General features: G+C 46.6%; 1 protein-coding gene across 2 annotated transcripts; it reads left to right on the forward strand.

Moving 5' to 3' along the window:
• Window positions 1-5,443: 5,443 nt before the first annotated feature.
• On the forward strand, window positions 5,444-16,238 carry PRKAB1 (protein kinase AMP-activated non-catalytic subunit beta 1). Of its 2 annotated transcripts, none has more exons than XM_027577464.2 (7): window positions 5,444-5,876; window positions 8,486-8,649; window positions 10,269-10,362; window positions 10,645-10,759; window positions 13,108-13,241; window positions 14,449-14,517; window positions 14,874-16,238. In XM_027577464.2, the coding sequence occupies exons 1-7, from the start codon at window positions 5,718-5,720 to the stop codon at window positions 14,949-14,951; spliced, it is 813 nt and encodes a 270-aa protein (XP_027433265.1). In that variant the 5' UTR covers window positions 5,444-5,717; the 3' UTR covers window positions 14,952-16,238. The 2 variants fall into 2 exon arrangements, with proteins under 2 accessions (XP_027433265.1, XP_027433266.1); XM_027577465.2 differs by having other exon boundaries at window positions 15,689-16,238.
• Window positions 16,239-18,499: the final 2,261 nt, after the last annotated feature.

An 18,499-nucleotide genomic window follows, 5' to 3' on the forward strand; every position in this document is an offset into this window, starting at 1 on the left:
CAGTGGGAGCAGCAGAGGGAGAGGGAAAAGCAGATTCCCGGCTGAGCAGGGAGCCCAACACGGGGCTCCATCCCAGGGCCCTGGGATCATGACTGGAGCCCAAGGCAGAGGTTTAACCGACTGAGCCACCCAGGTGCCCCCACTTAGCATAACATTTTCAAGGTTCATCCACCTCGTAGCCTGTGTCAGTACAGCTAACCCTTGAGTTGACAGCAAAAACCAGGAGGCATTTATCTACCACCGCTCCCCTTAGTCTCCAGCTACCCGATCCAAGGTGACTGGCAGAGGCTGCACCTGCTGCCTTCTGAGTCCCCAGGAAAGCCCGCCAAGGCCCTCAGCAGCCCCGGGGCCAGAACCCCAGGACAGGGCAGGGCTGCAGGTTGCCCATGCGCTGATGATGGAGTGGGGGGCAGTCGGGTGGAGCACCCTCCCCCCTCCCCGGCCCGTGGGCTGGAGGCTGTGCTGAAGCGGAGGGACGCACCCAGAGGCCAGGGATGGGGCTGGGCAGGGAGCCCCGAAGCCTAGGCCGCCCCTTCTCCTCCTGGCGCTGGGGCTCGGGGCTACATCAGGCGCTGTCCCCTCCCACACGTGGTCCCAGCCCCTCCGCCTCGCGGAGGCCCAGCACTCACGTGTCGCCGCAGCCGCCAAAGGCCACCAGCTAGTGTTGCACCTCCAAGGAGAAGGGGACAGCTGAACTGTGCCTCCAGGTGACTATCGTTACCAAGCCAAGGCCACCAGGCTACAGACACCGCCAACCCCGGGCCAGGCCCGCCAAAGCCGCCGCTGCGTCCCAGCCAGCCTATGGGTGGATTAAAAAGCGCAGGTCAAAAGTTATACCCGGATTTTACACTGGGAGGGGTAGAGGGTGGGGCTCCTGCCCCCACTGGTTCAAAGGTCAACTGCACTTCTTTCTTTTCATGCCTGAGTAATATTCCATTGTATGGATTACACCACAGTTTATCCACTCTTACCTTGATGGACGTTTGCGTTATTTTCACCTTTTGGCTATTGTGAATGGTGTTTTCCAATCCTGTTTTTTTAAGCCTGCGAGGTCTGTCAGATCATGAAGAATGAAGTATCAGTGTCCTGGACCAGAAACCAGGACACAGGGTGGTCCTAGGGGTGATTGACAGCCACTAGCTAGTATAATACAGCAAGCCTTTTTACCTCCTCAGCTGAAACCTAAGAGGTTGAACCAGAATTTTTGTGTAGGTAATTTATTTGGAAGGTGATTCTGAGTATTTAGTTAGGAGATGAGCCCCAGAGTGACAAAGGGAAGAGAGGAGGGAAGCCAACGAATTTGGTGCACCTTTATGATCACGTTCCTGCATTGGGCAACCAGGGTTCGGTTCCACTGGGGACCTCTATATGGATACTATATGGGACAGATCTTAGAGCTGTCCTACCCAGTGGGCAAGGGAGCTGGGGTATCTATCCACTAACTCCTGTGTGTCACTGATGAGCACTGCTCACAAGCTATCCACTCTGTGGCCCCTCTGGCCTCCCCCTTGTGCATGCTAAGAATGCTCTAGAAGGCCCTCAGACAGTCCCATGTGCTTATAGTACGACACTTTGGGCATACATGGAAGGATGCATGCAATTTGCAGTTGAAGTGCAGTGGTCATTGACAATGCTTGTTCGAAGGATTATCAAACTCTGATCCTCAAATCCCTGGGAGCTCACATTTTAATGAGACAAACACAGACTTTTTTTTTTCACCTTTGTTGAATCTTTGCCCAAAAACTGCTTTAGTTTTGATAATCTTCTTGGAAAAGGGAAGAGAGATATACATCCTTTTCTCCTCCTATTTCTTCAAAGCTTGAAAGAGCAGACTCGGGCTGAACTTTATTAAGGCGGATGTATTACTACTCCAATCTAGGTCTCAGTTTACCCTGTATGTGAAGCTATTTCTTTAAAAAATATATTTTTATTGAAAATAAATAAATTTCAATTTTATTGAGAATAAAACAAAGATACAGGAAACCACACAAAATTAATGTATGGCTTAGTGAATTATTATAAGACAAATGCTTTAATAACCACCACCCAGGTGAAGAAATAGACTTTTGCCAGATATCCTACAAGTCACAAAATGAAGCTATTTGCCAACTAAGGTCTCTTCCTTCCAAAATGTACAACTCTGTATTTTTATAATCAGCTCATTTGTAACATTCAGCCCGGGCCCAAAATTCTATGATATTATAAACTGTATATTAATCATTATGTGAATCAGATAACGACTCCCACACATAAGCCCTCGCATGAATTCCCACTGACTTGGGAGTAAAATCCAGAAATTTTACTGTGACCACCAAGATCCAAAAGGATCAAGCCTTTCCTCCTGTTTCCCAGTCCACTCCAGCCACCATACAAATCACCTCTATGTTTCTCCAGCATGTAAGACTCATACCCACCTCAGGGCTTTTGCACTTGCATTTTCCCTTTGCCTGAAATGCTCCTCCCGAACTCCTCCCATCTGACTCTTTCTTGTCATTACAGTCTCAAGTGAACTGTCGCCTCCTCAGGGAGGTCCTCCATGACCACCTCATCTGAAGTAGTACACCAGTCACTCTCTCACATGATTTCATTTGTTTCCTTCATAGTAGTAATCAGTCCAAAATTATCCAGCTTATTTATGTTTATTTGTTTATATATCTATCTGCCGCGCAGGGCCCTTCAGCTTTGCAAAAAGGATTAACATTGTGGGTTATTCCTTTATCCCCAGCACCCAAAACAAAGCCCAGCATAAATTGGCTCTCCACAAATATTTGTGGACCGAATACCACAGAATGAACTCATTCTATCTCTCTGTCACAATGACATTTGCATCTCAGTGGGGAGAGGACACAGGGATGTCTACCAAAAAAGACGGACAAGTCTGCGAACATTGTCAGTGTTATTTACATCGCCCAGGCAAATTTCAGAAGGCCTGGTAGAAATCCAGGTAGGCCAACTAAAAAGCAAGCTTACAACTCTATCCCAACAGCTCACACACACTGCAGTCTGTCTTAGTCGGCTATAAAAAAGTACCACAGAGTGAATGGCTTAAACAACAGAAATTTACTTTTCCATAGTTCTGGAGACTGGAAAGTCCAAGATCAAGGTTCTGGCAAGGTTCCAGCTCTGGTTCTCTTCCTAGCTCGCAGATGGTTACTTTGTCCTCACCTGGCCTTTCTTCTGCATGTGCATGGAGAGAGAGGATGGGGAGGTGGGGAGATCCAGGGCCCATGCTTTTTACCTGGTTATCTTATCTGAGCCAGAGCAGAAGTATTAAAATTTTTTTCACGCATGAAAGCCTCTGCATAGCTCAGATAAAGGGTCCACAGCTTACATGTTCTTTCTTACCTCTCAAGTTGTTTGGAAGAGAACCCAAAGCTCAACATCCTCATGTCCATGGCCTCCTCATTGCCTAGCGTGAGTAAGAAAAACAGCTCAAAGAATGTATTCTGGGTTATCCACTGGCCTGGCTTAAGTCCCTTCTGGGCACCAGTAGAACCCCTTGCCTAGTTGAATTATTGCCTTTCTGTGAGTCTGTTTCCACCTTTACTCTGTGGATTCCTTCGGGGCTGGAATCATGTCTTTTTTATTTTTGTCTTAAAAAAGTTTGTTTTTAAATTACAAAAGTAGTACATCCTCACAGTAGAAAAAATTTCAAACAATGAAAAAGAGAAAGTCCCCTTTTGATCTGTCCCTGTTTTCAATCCCACTCCTCTCCCCAGACTGGACCACGATTAACAGTGTGTTGTATATATTTCCAGAACTTTCCATTCACAAGAATAATGATACCAATAAATGTGCTTACATTTGTTGAATGTTTACTGAGTCAGATGCTATGCTAAGCACTTTCCGTGCATGTTCTCAATTAATTCACAAAACAAGCCTATAAGGTCGGTGTTATTTTATTTCCTATTTCACAAAAGAGGAAACCAAGGTGACAATTTTTTTACAAATGTGGTAAAGCCAGAATTTAAACTCAGGCAGGCTGACTTTAGGGCTCATGCTCTTAACCTCTATTGTTCTGCCACTGGCTGTGGGATTTGGAATGTCACAGACACTTCTCCATAGTTACCCACAGAATTCTCTTTCCTCCTTTTTTAAAGTTGCTCAGTATTCTCTAAAATGAATGCGTTTAATTCATTTTGTCATTCCATTGACACACTTCTTAAAAATTTGCAGTTTTTCATTGCCTTTTTTCATCAAATCTAAGATTCCATTGATTGTAAGAAGCACCTAGTTTCAGAGAGATTAAAATGCGAAATAAAATATGAATCTTAAAAAAAGGGCATCTTGGAATTAATGTAATATGGCATTAGAGACCCTGCTGCAAATGAACATGCATCCATATAATTGACATGTAGAGTATATTTCTGCAGAAGTTCCCTGGAATTAAAATTGTGCACTAAGATGAAGGTGCATTTTTTATTTTGATAGACACGACCAAATCCCCTCCAGGAGACCATTTCTTAGTCATCTGTCTCCCACTTACTTAGCACAATACCTGACACTTTGTAGGTATCAAATAAATGTTTGCTCAGTGGACAAAATGCATGAGCTGGCCCAGCAAATGCAAAGCATTTTGAGATACTCACATGCGAAACAAAACACAAAAACAAGAAGAGCCCCACCACCACCAAAAAACAAACAAACAAAAAACCACAATAGTGACTGACAGCGAGATTAGAATATTTTAGGACCACAATGTGTACACAGTTCTTGCTAAAGCACTGGCCACAGTGACAAACACTAGTAAGTAAATTAATTTTATGCAGAATGTTGTGTCCAAAGTGATTACAAAATAGCTTACAAAATTATCTATCAAAAGGCTGTGCACTTTAAAAATACACTAATAACTCCCACGTTTTATAACCCCCAAGCCTACTAGTGAGAAATTTCCAGAACTCTTATGGTCTGACATTTAATCAAACACCTGCAAGATTACTTGCATCAGAATCACCTGGAGTGCTTAAAATGCAGACCCCACTCCAGAGCTTCGGAATCATCATTTCCGGGGATTAGGGCCGGGGAATCTGCATTTTATGCAGGCGGTGCTTCTAAGGCACTCAAAAGCGTGGGAGCTAGAACATTAACAGGCTTTGATAAGATGAGTCTCTTAATTAGACGAGCACTTTAAACGAGCTCTTTGGCTGTCGAGTACAGAATCAACTGGAAGTGGGCAAAGATATCTAAAATAGTTAACGGCATCACTCATTCCAGCGCGGGGAGAGGGACCCAGACAGCCCGTCCGCTGGCACGCCCCCTGCCGGCCTTCAGCAGCCTCATCCTGGGTCCCGTCGTAGCAGCCGACTGCGACTGCGCGCTCCGAGGGCGGCCTCCTCAGGGTGCTGCGACCCCGCCAATCCAGGCCGGAAGCGGAACTGCCGAATGCGATTCGCCGACCGCCGCCGCCCCCACCCCGGATCCCGAGTGACTCACAGACGCGCCGGAAGCGGAAGTTGCTAAGAGGTGGGGGAGTTGTGGGGCAAGTGTTGGGTTGTTTTCGGGCTTCTTGGGTTTAAGCGCGGTTGGGTATCCTCGCCAGTTCTTCTCACCCGCCTCAAACCGGTTCCCGGCCCGCAAGCCTCGCCCGAGGGGTGTGGTACTCGGGGCTCCGACTCCTTCCCCGGGGTCCGTGTGACCCGCTGGTTGCCGCAGTCCCCTGCCCCTTCCCTGGAGTGAGGCCCCGTCCGGCTTCCCGGAGTCCCCCGCAGAGCCCCGCCATGGGTAACACGAGCAGCGAGCGGGCTGCGCTGGAGCGGCAGGGCGGCCATAAGACGCCGCGAAGGGACAGCTCGGGGAGCGCCAAGGACGGGGACAGGCCCAAGATCCTGATGGACAGTCCCGAGGACGCCGACCTCTTCCACTCCGAGGAAATCAAGGTGAGGGGTGAGGGAATCCGGCTCCCCTGGACTGGTGTTGAGGGGAGGAGCCCTCTCCTAGATTCCCCGCCGAACTCATCGTAAGTGGGAAGGTAGGTGATACTTAACTCCGTGCACTTAGAAGCCAGATGGCCGGGTAAGAGCCCTCTTAGCAGTCCAGGAACCTGTGTCTAATTACCGATGAGAAAGTCACCCCGAGGGAGGAGGAACGCACTTCGTTCAACATCATTAAGGCGAAAGCAGCTCTGGGACAGCGTTTCAAATTCTTAAGATCGTTGAGCTAGCAGCAGGTGAGCCCCAGTCTCTGCTCGCCTCTTAGGTATAATTAGTTTCACTGCTTTGAGAAATTTTTCCTCCCCTTTACGAAAACTAACACTTCTTGTAATAGCTGGCTTTGTAGTTTATTGTCGATTTTGGAGATAACCCAGAGCACACGTGTAATCCGAAAGTAGAGTTACACAGCTGACCGTAGTTGCCAGAGGTGTTTCATTCTAACAAACTTTTGGCTCACCAAGCCACTTTAGAGCAGACATAGAAAAGTAAACCCACTTTTGGAGGTCAGTGGGTGAGTGAAGTGTCAGTCTGAAAGGGGGGCAGCCAGTTGCTACTCACCTTCTCTCTCCTATTGTGTAAATATGACTTAAGATTTTAGACCAAAGCAAACATTTTTGCAAGCCAAATTTGGATATCCTACCATGGTCTGCTGTAATTCATCAAAACTTTGAAGATGAATCTTGACTCCTGCTTCAGCCACATGCCTGCTAACTACCTGATGGGGTCTTGTGTTTCCAGCTGCAAGGCCCCTGCCCGGTGTCCAGAACCACGGACACTTAGTGGTTCTGGCAGCTGATAAGTATGTGGTAGATCCTCAGAGAGGAAGAACTGATCCCTTAAGGACAATGCAACAGAGTAGGTTTAGGAAAAATCAAGATGTCTCCCCAGCCCAGCATATTCTCTGTTAGTATCCAGTTGCATATTAATCATCATTGCCCATTAGGCTAATTGCCTGGCAACTCATTCCACCTTTACTCGTATTTTTTCTCAGATGTTGGGCTTGGTGATCACATTATGATCTTAAATCCTCACTTGGATCTTGGCTTTGAGTCTAAAGAGTCTTTTACTGGGCCTTATGTCCTGTGATTTGCACTTGCTTTCTGCATTTGTTGCATTCCTGAGGACCTGTATGCAAAGTGAACTTTGGAATCCTGTTTCTCCAGTGACTTGATATCCTTTCCCCCCAGAAATAATTGTGGCCCAAGGACGGCTATTTAAGATACCATAAGAACCAAACTACTTTATTCTAGAAGTAACTGTTCTGTTGCTGTTCCAAAATTCCTACAAGAAACGTTTAGCATACAGAGAATCTGTGGACAATGATTTTAAATTGTTTCCATTATCACTTCCTCAGAAGTTACTGAAACGATGTAGCAGAGACACTGGATTGAATGCCCTATATTCCCAAAAAAGTCATGGGTTATTTTAGCTATACTAGTTCACCATTTTGGCTGTGGTTAGTTATCACCTTCTCAGTGGCAAGTGATTCCAGTCTGTTATTTTTTAATCTGTAGATCTTGTTCTCTCTTAAAGCAGGCGTCATTCAAAATAAGCTCTGGTCAGGGCACCTGGGTGGCTCAGTCGGCTAAGTGTCTGCCTTTGGCTGAGGTCATGATCCCAGGGTCCTGGGATTGAATCCCATGTCGGGCCCCCTGCTCAATGGGGAGTCTGCTTCTCTCTCTCTCCCTTTGTCCTGCCTGCCTGTTTGTGCACTCTCTCTTTCTCTCAAATAAATAAATAAAATCTTAAAACAACAACAACAACAACAACTCTGGTCAGTATTTGAAATGAAGGTCTTAGAAGCTTACTCGTCAACACCTTTAAGGGTCTCTCCCAACCTGGAACTCCCACTCTTTTAATATCTTTGGCTTCTGACTAGTAAATATGTAAAAGATCCAAAAGCACATATATTTCCCCCAGAGTTGGATGTGTTTATTTCTTAGTTTGGAATACCTCAGTTATACATCACTTCCTGCGCTTAGAAGCCATTGTTTGCCATATGGAGGGTCAGTCTGTGTCTTATCTTTTTATTCCCAATGCCTGAACAGCACTTTGAATATTTTTTTCCCTTAGAATCTGGATTTGTGAGTTTTCAAGTTGACAGCTCTGGAATTGTTCCTAATAAATTTTCGTGTACTTCAAATCTTGTTAATTAAGGGAAGAAAAGGACATTTATCTATCTGGTCTTGAATTCATTGCATCCTCTTCCAAGTGAGTTCTGTAGCTTCTACTAAAATTTTGGTGTAGATCTCTTTAATCACAACAGTATTAACAGCTAATAATTATTAAGTACGCACTATGTGTCAGACACTATGCAGAGCAATTTACATGGACCCTCTCAGTCTTTCACAACAACCTTAAGAAATAGTTCCTTTTGTTATCTCTGTTTTCCAAGTGGAGAAACCAGCACACCGCTATTAAGTTAATGAGCCTGAATATGAACCTAAGTAGTAATCGCTGTCTCTTTAGAATGAATTGTCTACATTAGGGTAACTGTCCATTGTAGGGAGCTCACTAATGGCTTCCTGTCCCTGAGTAAACTGTTCCGTTTCTAGGCTCCAGAGAAGGAGGAATTCCTGGCTTGGCAGCATGATCTGGAAGTGAATGATAAAGCCCCCGCCCAGGCTCGGCCAACAGTATTTCGATGGACGGGGGGCGGAAAGGAAGTTTACTTATCTGGGTCCTTCAACAACTGGAGTAAACTTCCCCTCACAAGAAGGTAACTGCCTGGGCACTATTCACATATTTGTCTTCATCCAGGGATACTGTGGTTTCTAAATGGGGAATAGAAAACAAAGTTTTTATAAAATGGATGCTGAATGGAAAATAATTTTGCTTAATAATTCACAGGGTTTACATCTCACTCCCAGTTAGTCTCTAGGTTTAGAGCACACTTAGAAGAAAACATTTCTCAGTAATGAGATTTCATGAACATTTTTGACTTCAGATATGCAGCTGTGTGTTTGCTTAGGCGGGACATCTCCTGCAGAAAGAGAGAAATGTATTCCTAGTGGAGAGAGAGCACTGAGCTGGGAATCTTCAAGACCAGGATTTGAGTCCACATTGGCTGAGCTAACATCTTGTTGACACCTGAGTCCCAGTGTTTCTATCTGTAAGAAGGGAATATTGGACAGATAATCTCTGAGGTTCCTTCTAACTTTGCCTCTCTGTGTATTACTTTTGCTTGGAAGGTACCTGTTCTTTAGGCATCATTAGCAAGGCCATAGTAAAACACGTGATCAGGAATCCTAGCATGGACTTCTGTCTCAAACTGTCATTGGAAAAGCATCTTCAGGGCACCTGGGCGGCTCAGTCGTTAGGCATCTGCCTTCAGCCCAGGTCAGGATCCCAGGGTCCTGGGATCGAGCCCCGCATCAGGCTCCCTGCTCAGCGGGAAACCTGCTTCTCCCTCTCCCACTCCCTCTGCTTGTGTTCCCTTTCTTGCTGTGTCTGTCTCTGTCAAATAAATAAATAAAATCTTTAGAAAAGAAAAAAAGCATCTTCATTAGTGAGTGTTCTTGATGAAACAGAGGGAGAGATTGTGCCCTGCTGCGTCAGGCCTGATTGCTGTCCCAAACGCCGTGCTTTCCCAGGGCTGATATCGGTATAGGAGGGAGACACTCAGCACAGTTACAAGTCCTTTTAAGTCTGGGGAACAAAACAGAGAGCTTTCCTGGAAACTCGTCTTAGTAAGGAAGCAAGTTTCTTTAGAGACCTATTTGTGGATCCTGTGGAATCGGTCCCATCTCCTGCCCAAGGCAGACTGACAAAGACTAAAACTGCAGCATGCAGTTTACCTGGAGCTGTTCTCCTCCTTGGCATGAGTGGTATTTTGCATGCAAGCTGAAAAGAACATGTGCCTGATTGTTGACCTTTTGCTGGTAGGAAGGCGGATTATTCCTGCAATTGAGCAAAGTGAGTCCTCCAGGAAACGTCTTGCATTGCTGCTTCTTTACAGCTTTTCTAGTTTGGGATCATTCTACTGAATTGTCTAAAGTGGTTAAAAATGTTTACTCTTCTGCAGCTGAACTCTTGGTTTCACATGGAAAGGTCGGGTTTTGTTTGATGGCTGATTTATTTTTTTAAAGATTTTATTTATTTATTTGACAGAGAGAGTAGGAACACAAGCAGGGGGAGTGGGAAAGGGAGAAACAGGCCTCCTGCTGAGCAGAGAGCCTGATGTGGGACTCAATCCCAGGACCCTGGGATCATGACCTGAGCTGTAGGCAGACGCCTAACGACTGAGCCACCCAGGCGCCCCTTGATGGCTGATTTTGTTGGTAAGCTTAGGAGGGCAGCTTACCCAGCTGAAATCCTCTGCTTCCTTTTCCCTTGCAGCCACAATAACTTTGTAGCCATCCTGGACCTGCCTGAAGGAGAGCATCAGTACAAGTTCTTTGTGGATGGGCAGTGGACGCATGACCCTTCCGAGGTACTCTTCCTCCTGCCATTGGTCCTCTGACTGCCTGCACAATCCAAACAAACTACTTTCCCTTATCGATTGTGCCAGGTCCCTTTGTCCCGCCGGTAAAATCCCCGTGTGTGGCTGAGCTAGATAGCAGTGCTGGTTGTCAGACTTACGGGCAAACTTGATGGAGATGAGCAGATTGGCTAGCCCGGAGATGAGACCTTCCAGCCAGGAAGTCTAAATCCTCTAGAGAATAACTCCAGAGACCTTCCACGTTATGATTTCTGCCTGTCTGTCTCTTCCCAGCCAATAGTAACCAGCCAGCTTGGCACAGTTAACAACATCATTCAAGTGAAGAAAACTGACTTTGAAGTATTTGATGCTTTAATGGTGGATTCCCAAAAGTGCTCCGATGTGTCTGGTATGAACACAGTTATTTTATACCACATGTGTGCAGGTGGGGGCTATGCAGTCTAGAAACACTCTTATTTCTCTTGCCTCTCACTCTTGAGCTCAAGCTGCTGCCCAGTTGTTTGTAGTTGTTTGTAGATGTTTGTAGTTCTCTAAAGAGCCACAAAAGTAATTCCTAACTCTGTCAGATCAGGTTGTTGAAATCCAGCCCCAAGGGAGCTGTAAGTCATTTTTTTTGGTCCTCTCCAGTATTCAGTAGGTCTGCTTAGCCACAGAGAGCAAACCATGGAAACAGAACCAGAGCTTGATCTTGTGCCAGGGGCAGGGCCCAGGAGGTCCTGGAGAGTTGCGTTGGGTCGGTGATGAGCCAGCTCAAGGGAAGCCTGCCAGCTCCCTACCCACTCCTGACTCGCTTGGGGTGCCTGCCTAAAGAGTTTCAGCCTGGCAGGTGGTAAATGGACACCTCTGTGACCTCATGGGGTGTATTAGCACCTTCTCAGAATCCCTTGCGAGGGGAGACAGGCTCATCACAGGAAACAGGCTAACTGTGCAGCCTACTCAGTACCAACCTAGTAAAACTTTATCATCTCCCAAGAGTCAGCCAGTCATCAAGCTTTCGGTAAATTGCTTTCCATCCAAACCCACAGGAAGAAACGTAATACATAGAATTCAGGGGCAATGATGTGTTGTAATTTTTTTTTTTTTTTTAAAGATTTTATTTATTTGAGAGAGAGAGAAAGAGAGAGAGCACGAGAGGGAAGAGGGTCAGAGGGAGAAGCAGACTCCCTGCTGAGCAGGGAGCCCGATGTGGGACTCGATCCCGGGACTCCAGGATCATGACCTGAGCTGAAGGCAGTTGCTTAACCAACTGAGCCACCCAGGCACCCGACGTGTTGTAATCTAAGTGTTCATGCCAACTTCACTGCCCCTTCTTGCAGGGGTTTAAATAATTCCTGGACCCCTGTGGGAGGCAGTGAAAAGATTGCCCAGGACTGTACCTGATAATCTAACAAGATGGGTTCAGTTCAGTTTACAGGATGATTCTTCATTGTTACCTGGCTGGGCCTAGAGCTTCTGCCACCAGGATCTCTTATCAGTTCAGAAACCGCGGTGGTAAATTGACTATGGTGGGCTTGCTGTGGCTGAAAAGCCAGCTTGTTGAGCAGGAATTGGAAATCCAAAAATAGTGTTCCCTCTGGATAGCTAGCTAACTAATCTTTTCGAGAAGTCATTTATTTCTTTCTTAGTAGGTGGGAATTGGGGAATGAAGAAAATGCCCCAGTATCCCCTACTTACTGATAAATGTAATTTTAGACCACTTACCAAAGCTTTTTAGTCAAGCTTTTTTCTGCAGCACAGACCACCTGGGGAAAGAAAACTGACCCCTCACTGCCAGTAAACCAATATCAGGCTCTGCATAGACTTCATATTTAGATATTCACTTTCTTAAAATACATCTTTACTCCCAATGGCTCAGTTTTCTGCACTTAATGCTTTTCTCAGTTTCCTGTTGTCATATGGTTGGGTCGTGTGAAGGGAGCCTATACCCTAGAAAATGACATCAAGGGAACTGGCAGAGTGAGAGCACATCAGATTTATTCTTGGATGCCTCCAAGGATCAGGCAGCCAGAACCCGGCCCAGGTGTCCTTTGAATAACCGCTCAGTCCCTTCCAGCTGGCCCAGCATTGCTAAGTGAGCCGCCTCTAACCTGATAAAACACTGCCCTTCTAGAAGCTTCTTGATATATCTGTGTAATCAAGACACTCAAGCAAGAGTTTGAAAGGAAGCTCAGAGTGGTAGAGTCAGAGTTGAACCTGTAGAGATCAGGGTTTCAATTTTTTATTTTTGGTTTTAGTTTTGAAATGTGCCAGTGCTTCCTGTAACCTGTTTTTGCCACCGTGTCTGTATCCACAGGCTGCTTTATCTTCAGTTTTATTCTGGCTGGTGGTGCTCACACCTTAAGCTTGGCTGCTGAAGCCTCACTTGAAGCCCTGAGCTTCTTTGCGGTATTTGCCAGCCCAGCCCAAGGCGAGAAGCATTGTTCTGCAGGGGCAGGTCAGGTTAGGTTACTGTGAGCAGCTTCCTTGTTAGTCTGACCCGGAATTACCAGCTTCACCACCACCGTTGTTTGCTGCCGGGGCATCTGAGCTGGCTGCTGAATTTTATGCCAGTCACCCAAATTCCAGAGGGTTTTCTCATTGCCTCTACTCTTCACCCTTGGGGCCTGTATGTTCTTCAAGGGAATATAAATCTTTATTGAGGGGACAAGGAAAACTAGATGATGCCACAAATTCAACGAGACTGCTCCTCAAACTCATAATTTTCAATGTAAATATCCTGTCACCATCTCCCAACAGAGCTGTCCAGCTCCCCACCGGGACCCTACCATCAGGAGCCCTATGTCTCAAAACCAGAAGAACGGTTTAAAGCCCCACCCATTCTCCCTCCACATCTGCTCCAGGTCATCCTGAACAAGGACACGGGGATTTCTGTGAGTACACAGACATCTGTCAGGACCATCCTCCGTGGTCATGTTCCAAGGCTCCCCCTTCTGACCATCTCAGAAAGCAGTTGGTAAAAAGGTTTTGGGTTGCCCATCGGTGTTAACTGCCACCTGCCAGGGTCCCCCTCCACTGTGGGAATGGGCTGCGAGCAAGATGTTGCCCGCGTGTGGGTGCTGCTCTCCCATCACACCGAGCCTTTCTGAACTTGTCTTCCTTGTGTTTCACTCCTCCCTCAGCCTCATTCCTTGTAAATCATGATGAAATATATAGCCACCCCTTCTCAGTAAACTACCGAATGGAATTCCTCTTCTGGCCCCCACGTTTTAGAATCTAATCTAAATCACCAAATTGCTTTCAGAAACATCAGTGCTCCTGGATCCAAATTTGGGGAATCTGGGTAACACACATTTTCTCTGAGAAATTGATATTATTTGTAAAAAGAAGTGTAATCCTCCTGGATCATGAAGAGCACCCCATTATTACCTTGTTAATTTTCCGTTCTGTTTAAGTAGATATGCACAGCATGGCCCTAATTCTGAGGAATCTGGCTGTCCTGTGCTTTGTTCAAGCTACCCCCTAAAATTCACATGTTTATGAGGTGATAAAGTAACCATGCCGCTGCTCTGGACTCCACATACAAGTAGCTACACCTGTGCTGAGCTGAAGAGCTGAATGCAGGCATGTGTGGGCATCCCCCCATCGCAGTCATGGCTCATTCTCCGGGGACTCGCTGTTCTCCAGGCACCAGGTGCCATGCCGCCCCCCCATCCATTTCATCATGCTCCCTGAGTATAGACATGAGCCTGCAGTCCACTGCTCAGGAATGTTTAGTATAGATTTATCTTGCTGCTTTCTCTAAAAGTGCACTCGGTTGACAGCTCTTTCTTCCTTCTTTCCTTTCTGTAAGAGGACAGAGCCATGGTTCACACTTCAGAGGCCAGGGTAAAGCCTGACCAAGACACATACCCGTGCATCCAGCAGGCACGCAGGGAGCTCCCCTTAGTTGGAGCATGAGGCATGACCCCCGTCACCTCACCTGTCATCTTAGACGAGCCTTTCACTGCCCAGCTTAAGCAGAAAGGGGCATGAGAGCCAGCCTCTTTCCTGTTGATACCCACTGCTGCGAAATAAAGGGAGAACCTTCTTCATTTCCAAATCCTAAATGCTCACCATCTGCTTTTGTTCCCCGCACAGTGTGATCCAGCTTTGCTCCCTGAGCCCAACCACGTCATGTTGAACCACCTTTACGCGCTCTCTATCAAGGTAATGACGTGTTTGTTGCTGATTAAGCTATGTTTCTCAAAGTGTGTTCTGGGGCCCTCTAGTCACAGAACTACCTGGAGTACTTACCTAGCAGCTTCTGGGACCTTATGCATACCCTCAGGCTCTGGTTCTGAAGGCAGAACAGGACTCTTTTTATTAAGCCCCCTTAATGCTACACACACACACACACACACACACACACACACACTCTCACACTTTGAGCCCTTAATGCTACACACACACACACACACTCACACACTTTGAGCCCTTAATGCCACACACACACACACACACACACACACACTTTGAGCCCTTGACTTAGTCCTGCCTTTGATCATTTCCACCCTCTTCCTCAGGATGGAGTGATGGTGCTCAGCGCGACCCACCGATACAAGAAAAAGTATGTCACCACCTTGTTATACAAGCCCATATGAAGAGCTGGGAGCCAGCGGTGGGCCCCAGGGAACAGTGTGCACCCCCAGGCTCCACGCGTGCATGCTTTCCACTAGAGGGAATGGACTGTAAATTTTTCATTTCACACTCTATAAGACATTTCATACCCGCCATAGTCCTGCTTGAAGGTTTGTTCCAGGCGTGGCAGCTCCCGAAGCGCCTCCTGTCTGTAACAGTCCTCTGGGCACCCAGTGGCTTTGAGTCTCAAGGCTCACTAGAGCTGAGAACAGAGTGAGGGGACACAGGTCTGTGGCCCCCATACCACGGTGCATGAGGACAGGTGCAATTCTTAACAGACATCTTTTGAGCTGGTCGTGGAGATGCTTCTTAAGCCAAAAATGAACCCTAGCCACTTTGCTGGTAAAATCCGGGAAGCAGGGATGGAGGCCACACAGAATGTCTGATCATATGTGTGTCTGAGGCCACCCACTTGTCCCTGTTGAGGCCTGACTGTGGAGCTAACAGCAAGTACCGGTCCTCTTGAAATCAAAGCAATAAGATGGTCTCCTGTTTTCTGCTCCAGGGAGGTATAATTTCTATAGAAATTAGAACCTGTCTGATTTCCAGATGAAATTTACAATTGTTTCTTGCTTCTGTGCACTGAGTACTTTTGTTTTAAACCAGAGGTGGCTGACTCTCTGGTCTTAGGGCAATTTTAAAATCACCCTAACTAGAATATAGATCATGTGAACTGTATTCAGCAATAATCTGTTTTTAGAACAGACTCTGAAAACCGCTGCCGGATTTCTCCATGAGGCCAGATGATCCTGAGGACTGACCACTGTTAGCTGGAGCGTTGTCCAGCTTCTTATTCTAATCGCAGTGAGGTGACAGTGTTTCCACGATCACTTCAGAGAAGCGCCCTACCCTAGCCTGTGCCGTCTTGCTCAGGGCCTCCGTCTGCACTTAGCAGTGAAGGCGGTAGAGTTGCTCTTGCTTATTCTGGAAGGAACTTAGAACTTGACAGCAGCCTTCTAAATTTGTGTCAGGAAGACATTCTTTGGACCAAAGCAAACCTCTTTACACCCGTCGTGGTTTCCGGGGAGATGCTGCAGACGTGCCCATTAGCACAAGTTCCTGTCCCCGAGTCAGCAGAAGCTATTGTTACACCCTGTGTTCCTGCTGGGAGATGGAGGAACGAGCTCCCTGGTTTCCAGTATTTATTTGGTAAACCTGAGTCTGAGATACCCTTTTTTCGTTACTGTCTTCCAAACACTGAATTATTGTCACCTTGACGTACAGGTTTTAATAAAGCTTTGTAAAGATAATGGGACGTGCGCTTGAAGGAAGCCTTGATTTTATTCCGTCATTTGGAGAAGACACTGGAACTCTTCCAGAGGTTTACTCGGCGCAGTGCTTTTTCAATCGTTATCACATATCGGCACTCACTGAAAATGGTCCCATCCTCGTGGTACTCTGGGGTGAGTGACAGGGCAGATCCAGCTGTCCCCAGGGCTGAGGAACATTCCCTTGACCCCCCCATTCTGCACGCAGAATTTGGAAGGCTGTTAAGGAGCCTGTAAAACTGAGCTCCTTTGAACCAATGAGTCATGAGGGGAAGCCAAGGAGAGGCGACAATGAAGGTTCCCAGTTTGGTGGCATCCCCAGGTCAGAGATTTTGCCACCTCATGCTCATCAGTAAGCACCACAGGAGCCTGGGATCTTGACACATGCTTTGGAAGACACCAGGACATTCTAGAATCAGAGTTGTTCCCATTAGCTAAAAGGAGTTCTGTTTGTTCTACCAATAAAGGTGAAAGATTACAGATGTTCTTTTAATAAGCCTTTCCTTCCCAGGCATCAGGAAACATTTAAATACATTTATGAGAAAAGGAAACCTCGATCATTTGGTCCACTTGAGGTGGAGAGTAGCCTAGAAAGCATTCCTACTTCAGTAATTAGCTCTCTCACTCTGAAAACCCAAGCAATGGGGGAACCCTAGATTTTAAGGATTATAGGGATTATTTAGACTATGGAAACATGCAAAAATCCTCTCCAAAACTGGACAAAGTATTTTTAAAATACAATTGAAAATACACACCTAAGCTCAAAAGTATGAAAGGGATCTGTTCAAGCACCAGGAACATAGAGACCATTGCCATGTTGGTGAGCTGAGAGCACACCCCCTAGGTCCATGGGGGAGACAGAGGGCAGCTGGTGGTGGGGCCCCTGCCTGAGTTGGTCCAGAACTGCACAGCCCTTTCTGTGAGGGAGGATTAGAGAATCTGGCTGCTAGCCAGAGTCAGAGCTCAGAGGAAGCCAGCAGCCCCAGGCTGTGGAGGAAACAGCATGAACTTGGAAGTCCAGTGTCAAAATGAACTGGGAGTCAGGAAACCCTGTAAGAGCCCTTTGCAACCCAGTGACCACAGAGGACTCCCGAGGGAGACGCTACTATGGTGGAAATGCAGGAACAGCCACCGCCTGGAACCATGGTCTCCGTGGTCTCTGCAGCTGGCAGTGCTTCTAAAAGACCCATTTTCTTTAAAAGGCAACACAAAGCAAGTCTCCTGTGGTTCAGAAGATTGCTCACAGGCCCAAGTGAAAGACTTGATACGCAAGGTAATGGAAATTACTTCACAGATGTGGGAAAGGAGACCCAAATCAAAGGGGCAAAGCCAAATGTAGAAGTGAAATGTCCTATGACCCAGGCAGTGCCTTATTAGCATTCCCATGATGGGTGAGGACTGGTTTCATGGTTAAAGCTTAACCCAAATTGCTTATTAACATATAATTGTTTCAGAGGTCCAGGTCTGTGATTCATCAGTCTTACACACTTCACAGCGCTCACCGTAGCACACACCCTCCCCAGGGTCCATCCCCCAGCCCCCCCAGCCCTCCCACCCTCCTTCCCCTCCAGCCACCCTCAGTTTTCTTCCTGAGATTGAGTCTCTCATGGTTTGCCTCCCTCTGTGATTTTGTCCTGATTGATTTTTTTCCTCTCTTCCCCCATGATCCTCTGTCTTGTTTCTCAAATTCTACATATCAGCGAGATCATATGATCATTATCTTTTCTCTGATTGACTTACTTCACTTAGCATAATACCCTCTAATTCTATCCATGTTGTTGCAAATGGCAAGATTTCATTTTTTGATGGCTGCATAATATTTCAGTGTGTGTGTGTGTGTGTGTGTACACACACCACATCTTCTCTATCCATTCATCTGTCGATGGACATCTAGGTTCTTTCCATAGTTTGGCTATTGTGGACATTGCTGCTATAAACACTGGGGTGCAGGTACCCCTTTGGATCACTACATTTGTATCTTTGGGGTACATACCCAGTAGTGCAAATGCCAAGTCATAGGGTAGCTCCATTTTCAAATTTTTTTGTTTTTAAGATTTTATTTATTAGCATGAGAGGGGGGAGGGTCAGAGGGAGAAGCAGACTCCCCGCTGAGCAGGGAGCCCGATGCAGGACTCGATCCTGGGACTCCAGGATCATGACCTGAGCCGAAGGCAGTCGCCTAACCAACTGAGCCACCCAGGCGCCCTCCATTTTCAACTTTTTGAGGAACCTGCATACTGTTT

This window comes from Zalophus californianus, chromosome 14, assembly GCF_009762305.2.
Source record: "Zalophus californianus isolate mZalCal1 chromosome 14, mZalCal1.pri.v2, whole genome shotgun sequence".
Lineage (NCBI taxonomy): Eukaryota > Metazoa > Chordata > Mammalia > Carnivora > Otariidae > Zalophus > Zalophus californianus.

What these genes read in the sequence shown, in the direction of transcription:
- PRKAB1 (XM_027577464.2), top strand. Translation starts at nt 5,718, where the DNA reads ATGGGTAACACGAGCAGCGAGCGGGCTGCGCTGGAGCGGCAGGGCGGC. An exon ending in GGACGCATGACCCTTCCGAG is followed by an intron (nt 10,363 to 10,644) that starts GTACTCTTCCTC and finishes GTCTCTTCCCAG; the next exon opens with CCAATAGTAACCAGCCAGCT. An exon ending in TTTACGCGCTCTCTATCAAG is followed by an intron (nt 14,518 to 14,873) that starts GTAATGACGTGT and finishes CCTCTTCCTCAG; the next exon opens with GATGGAGTGATGGTGCTCAG.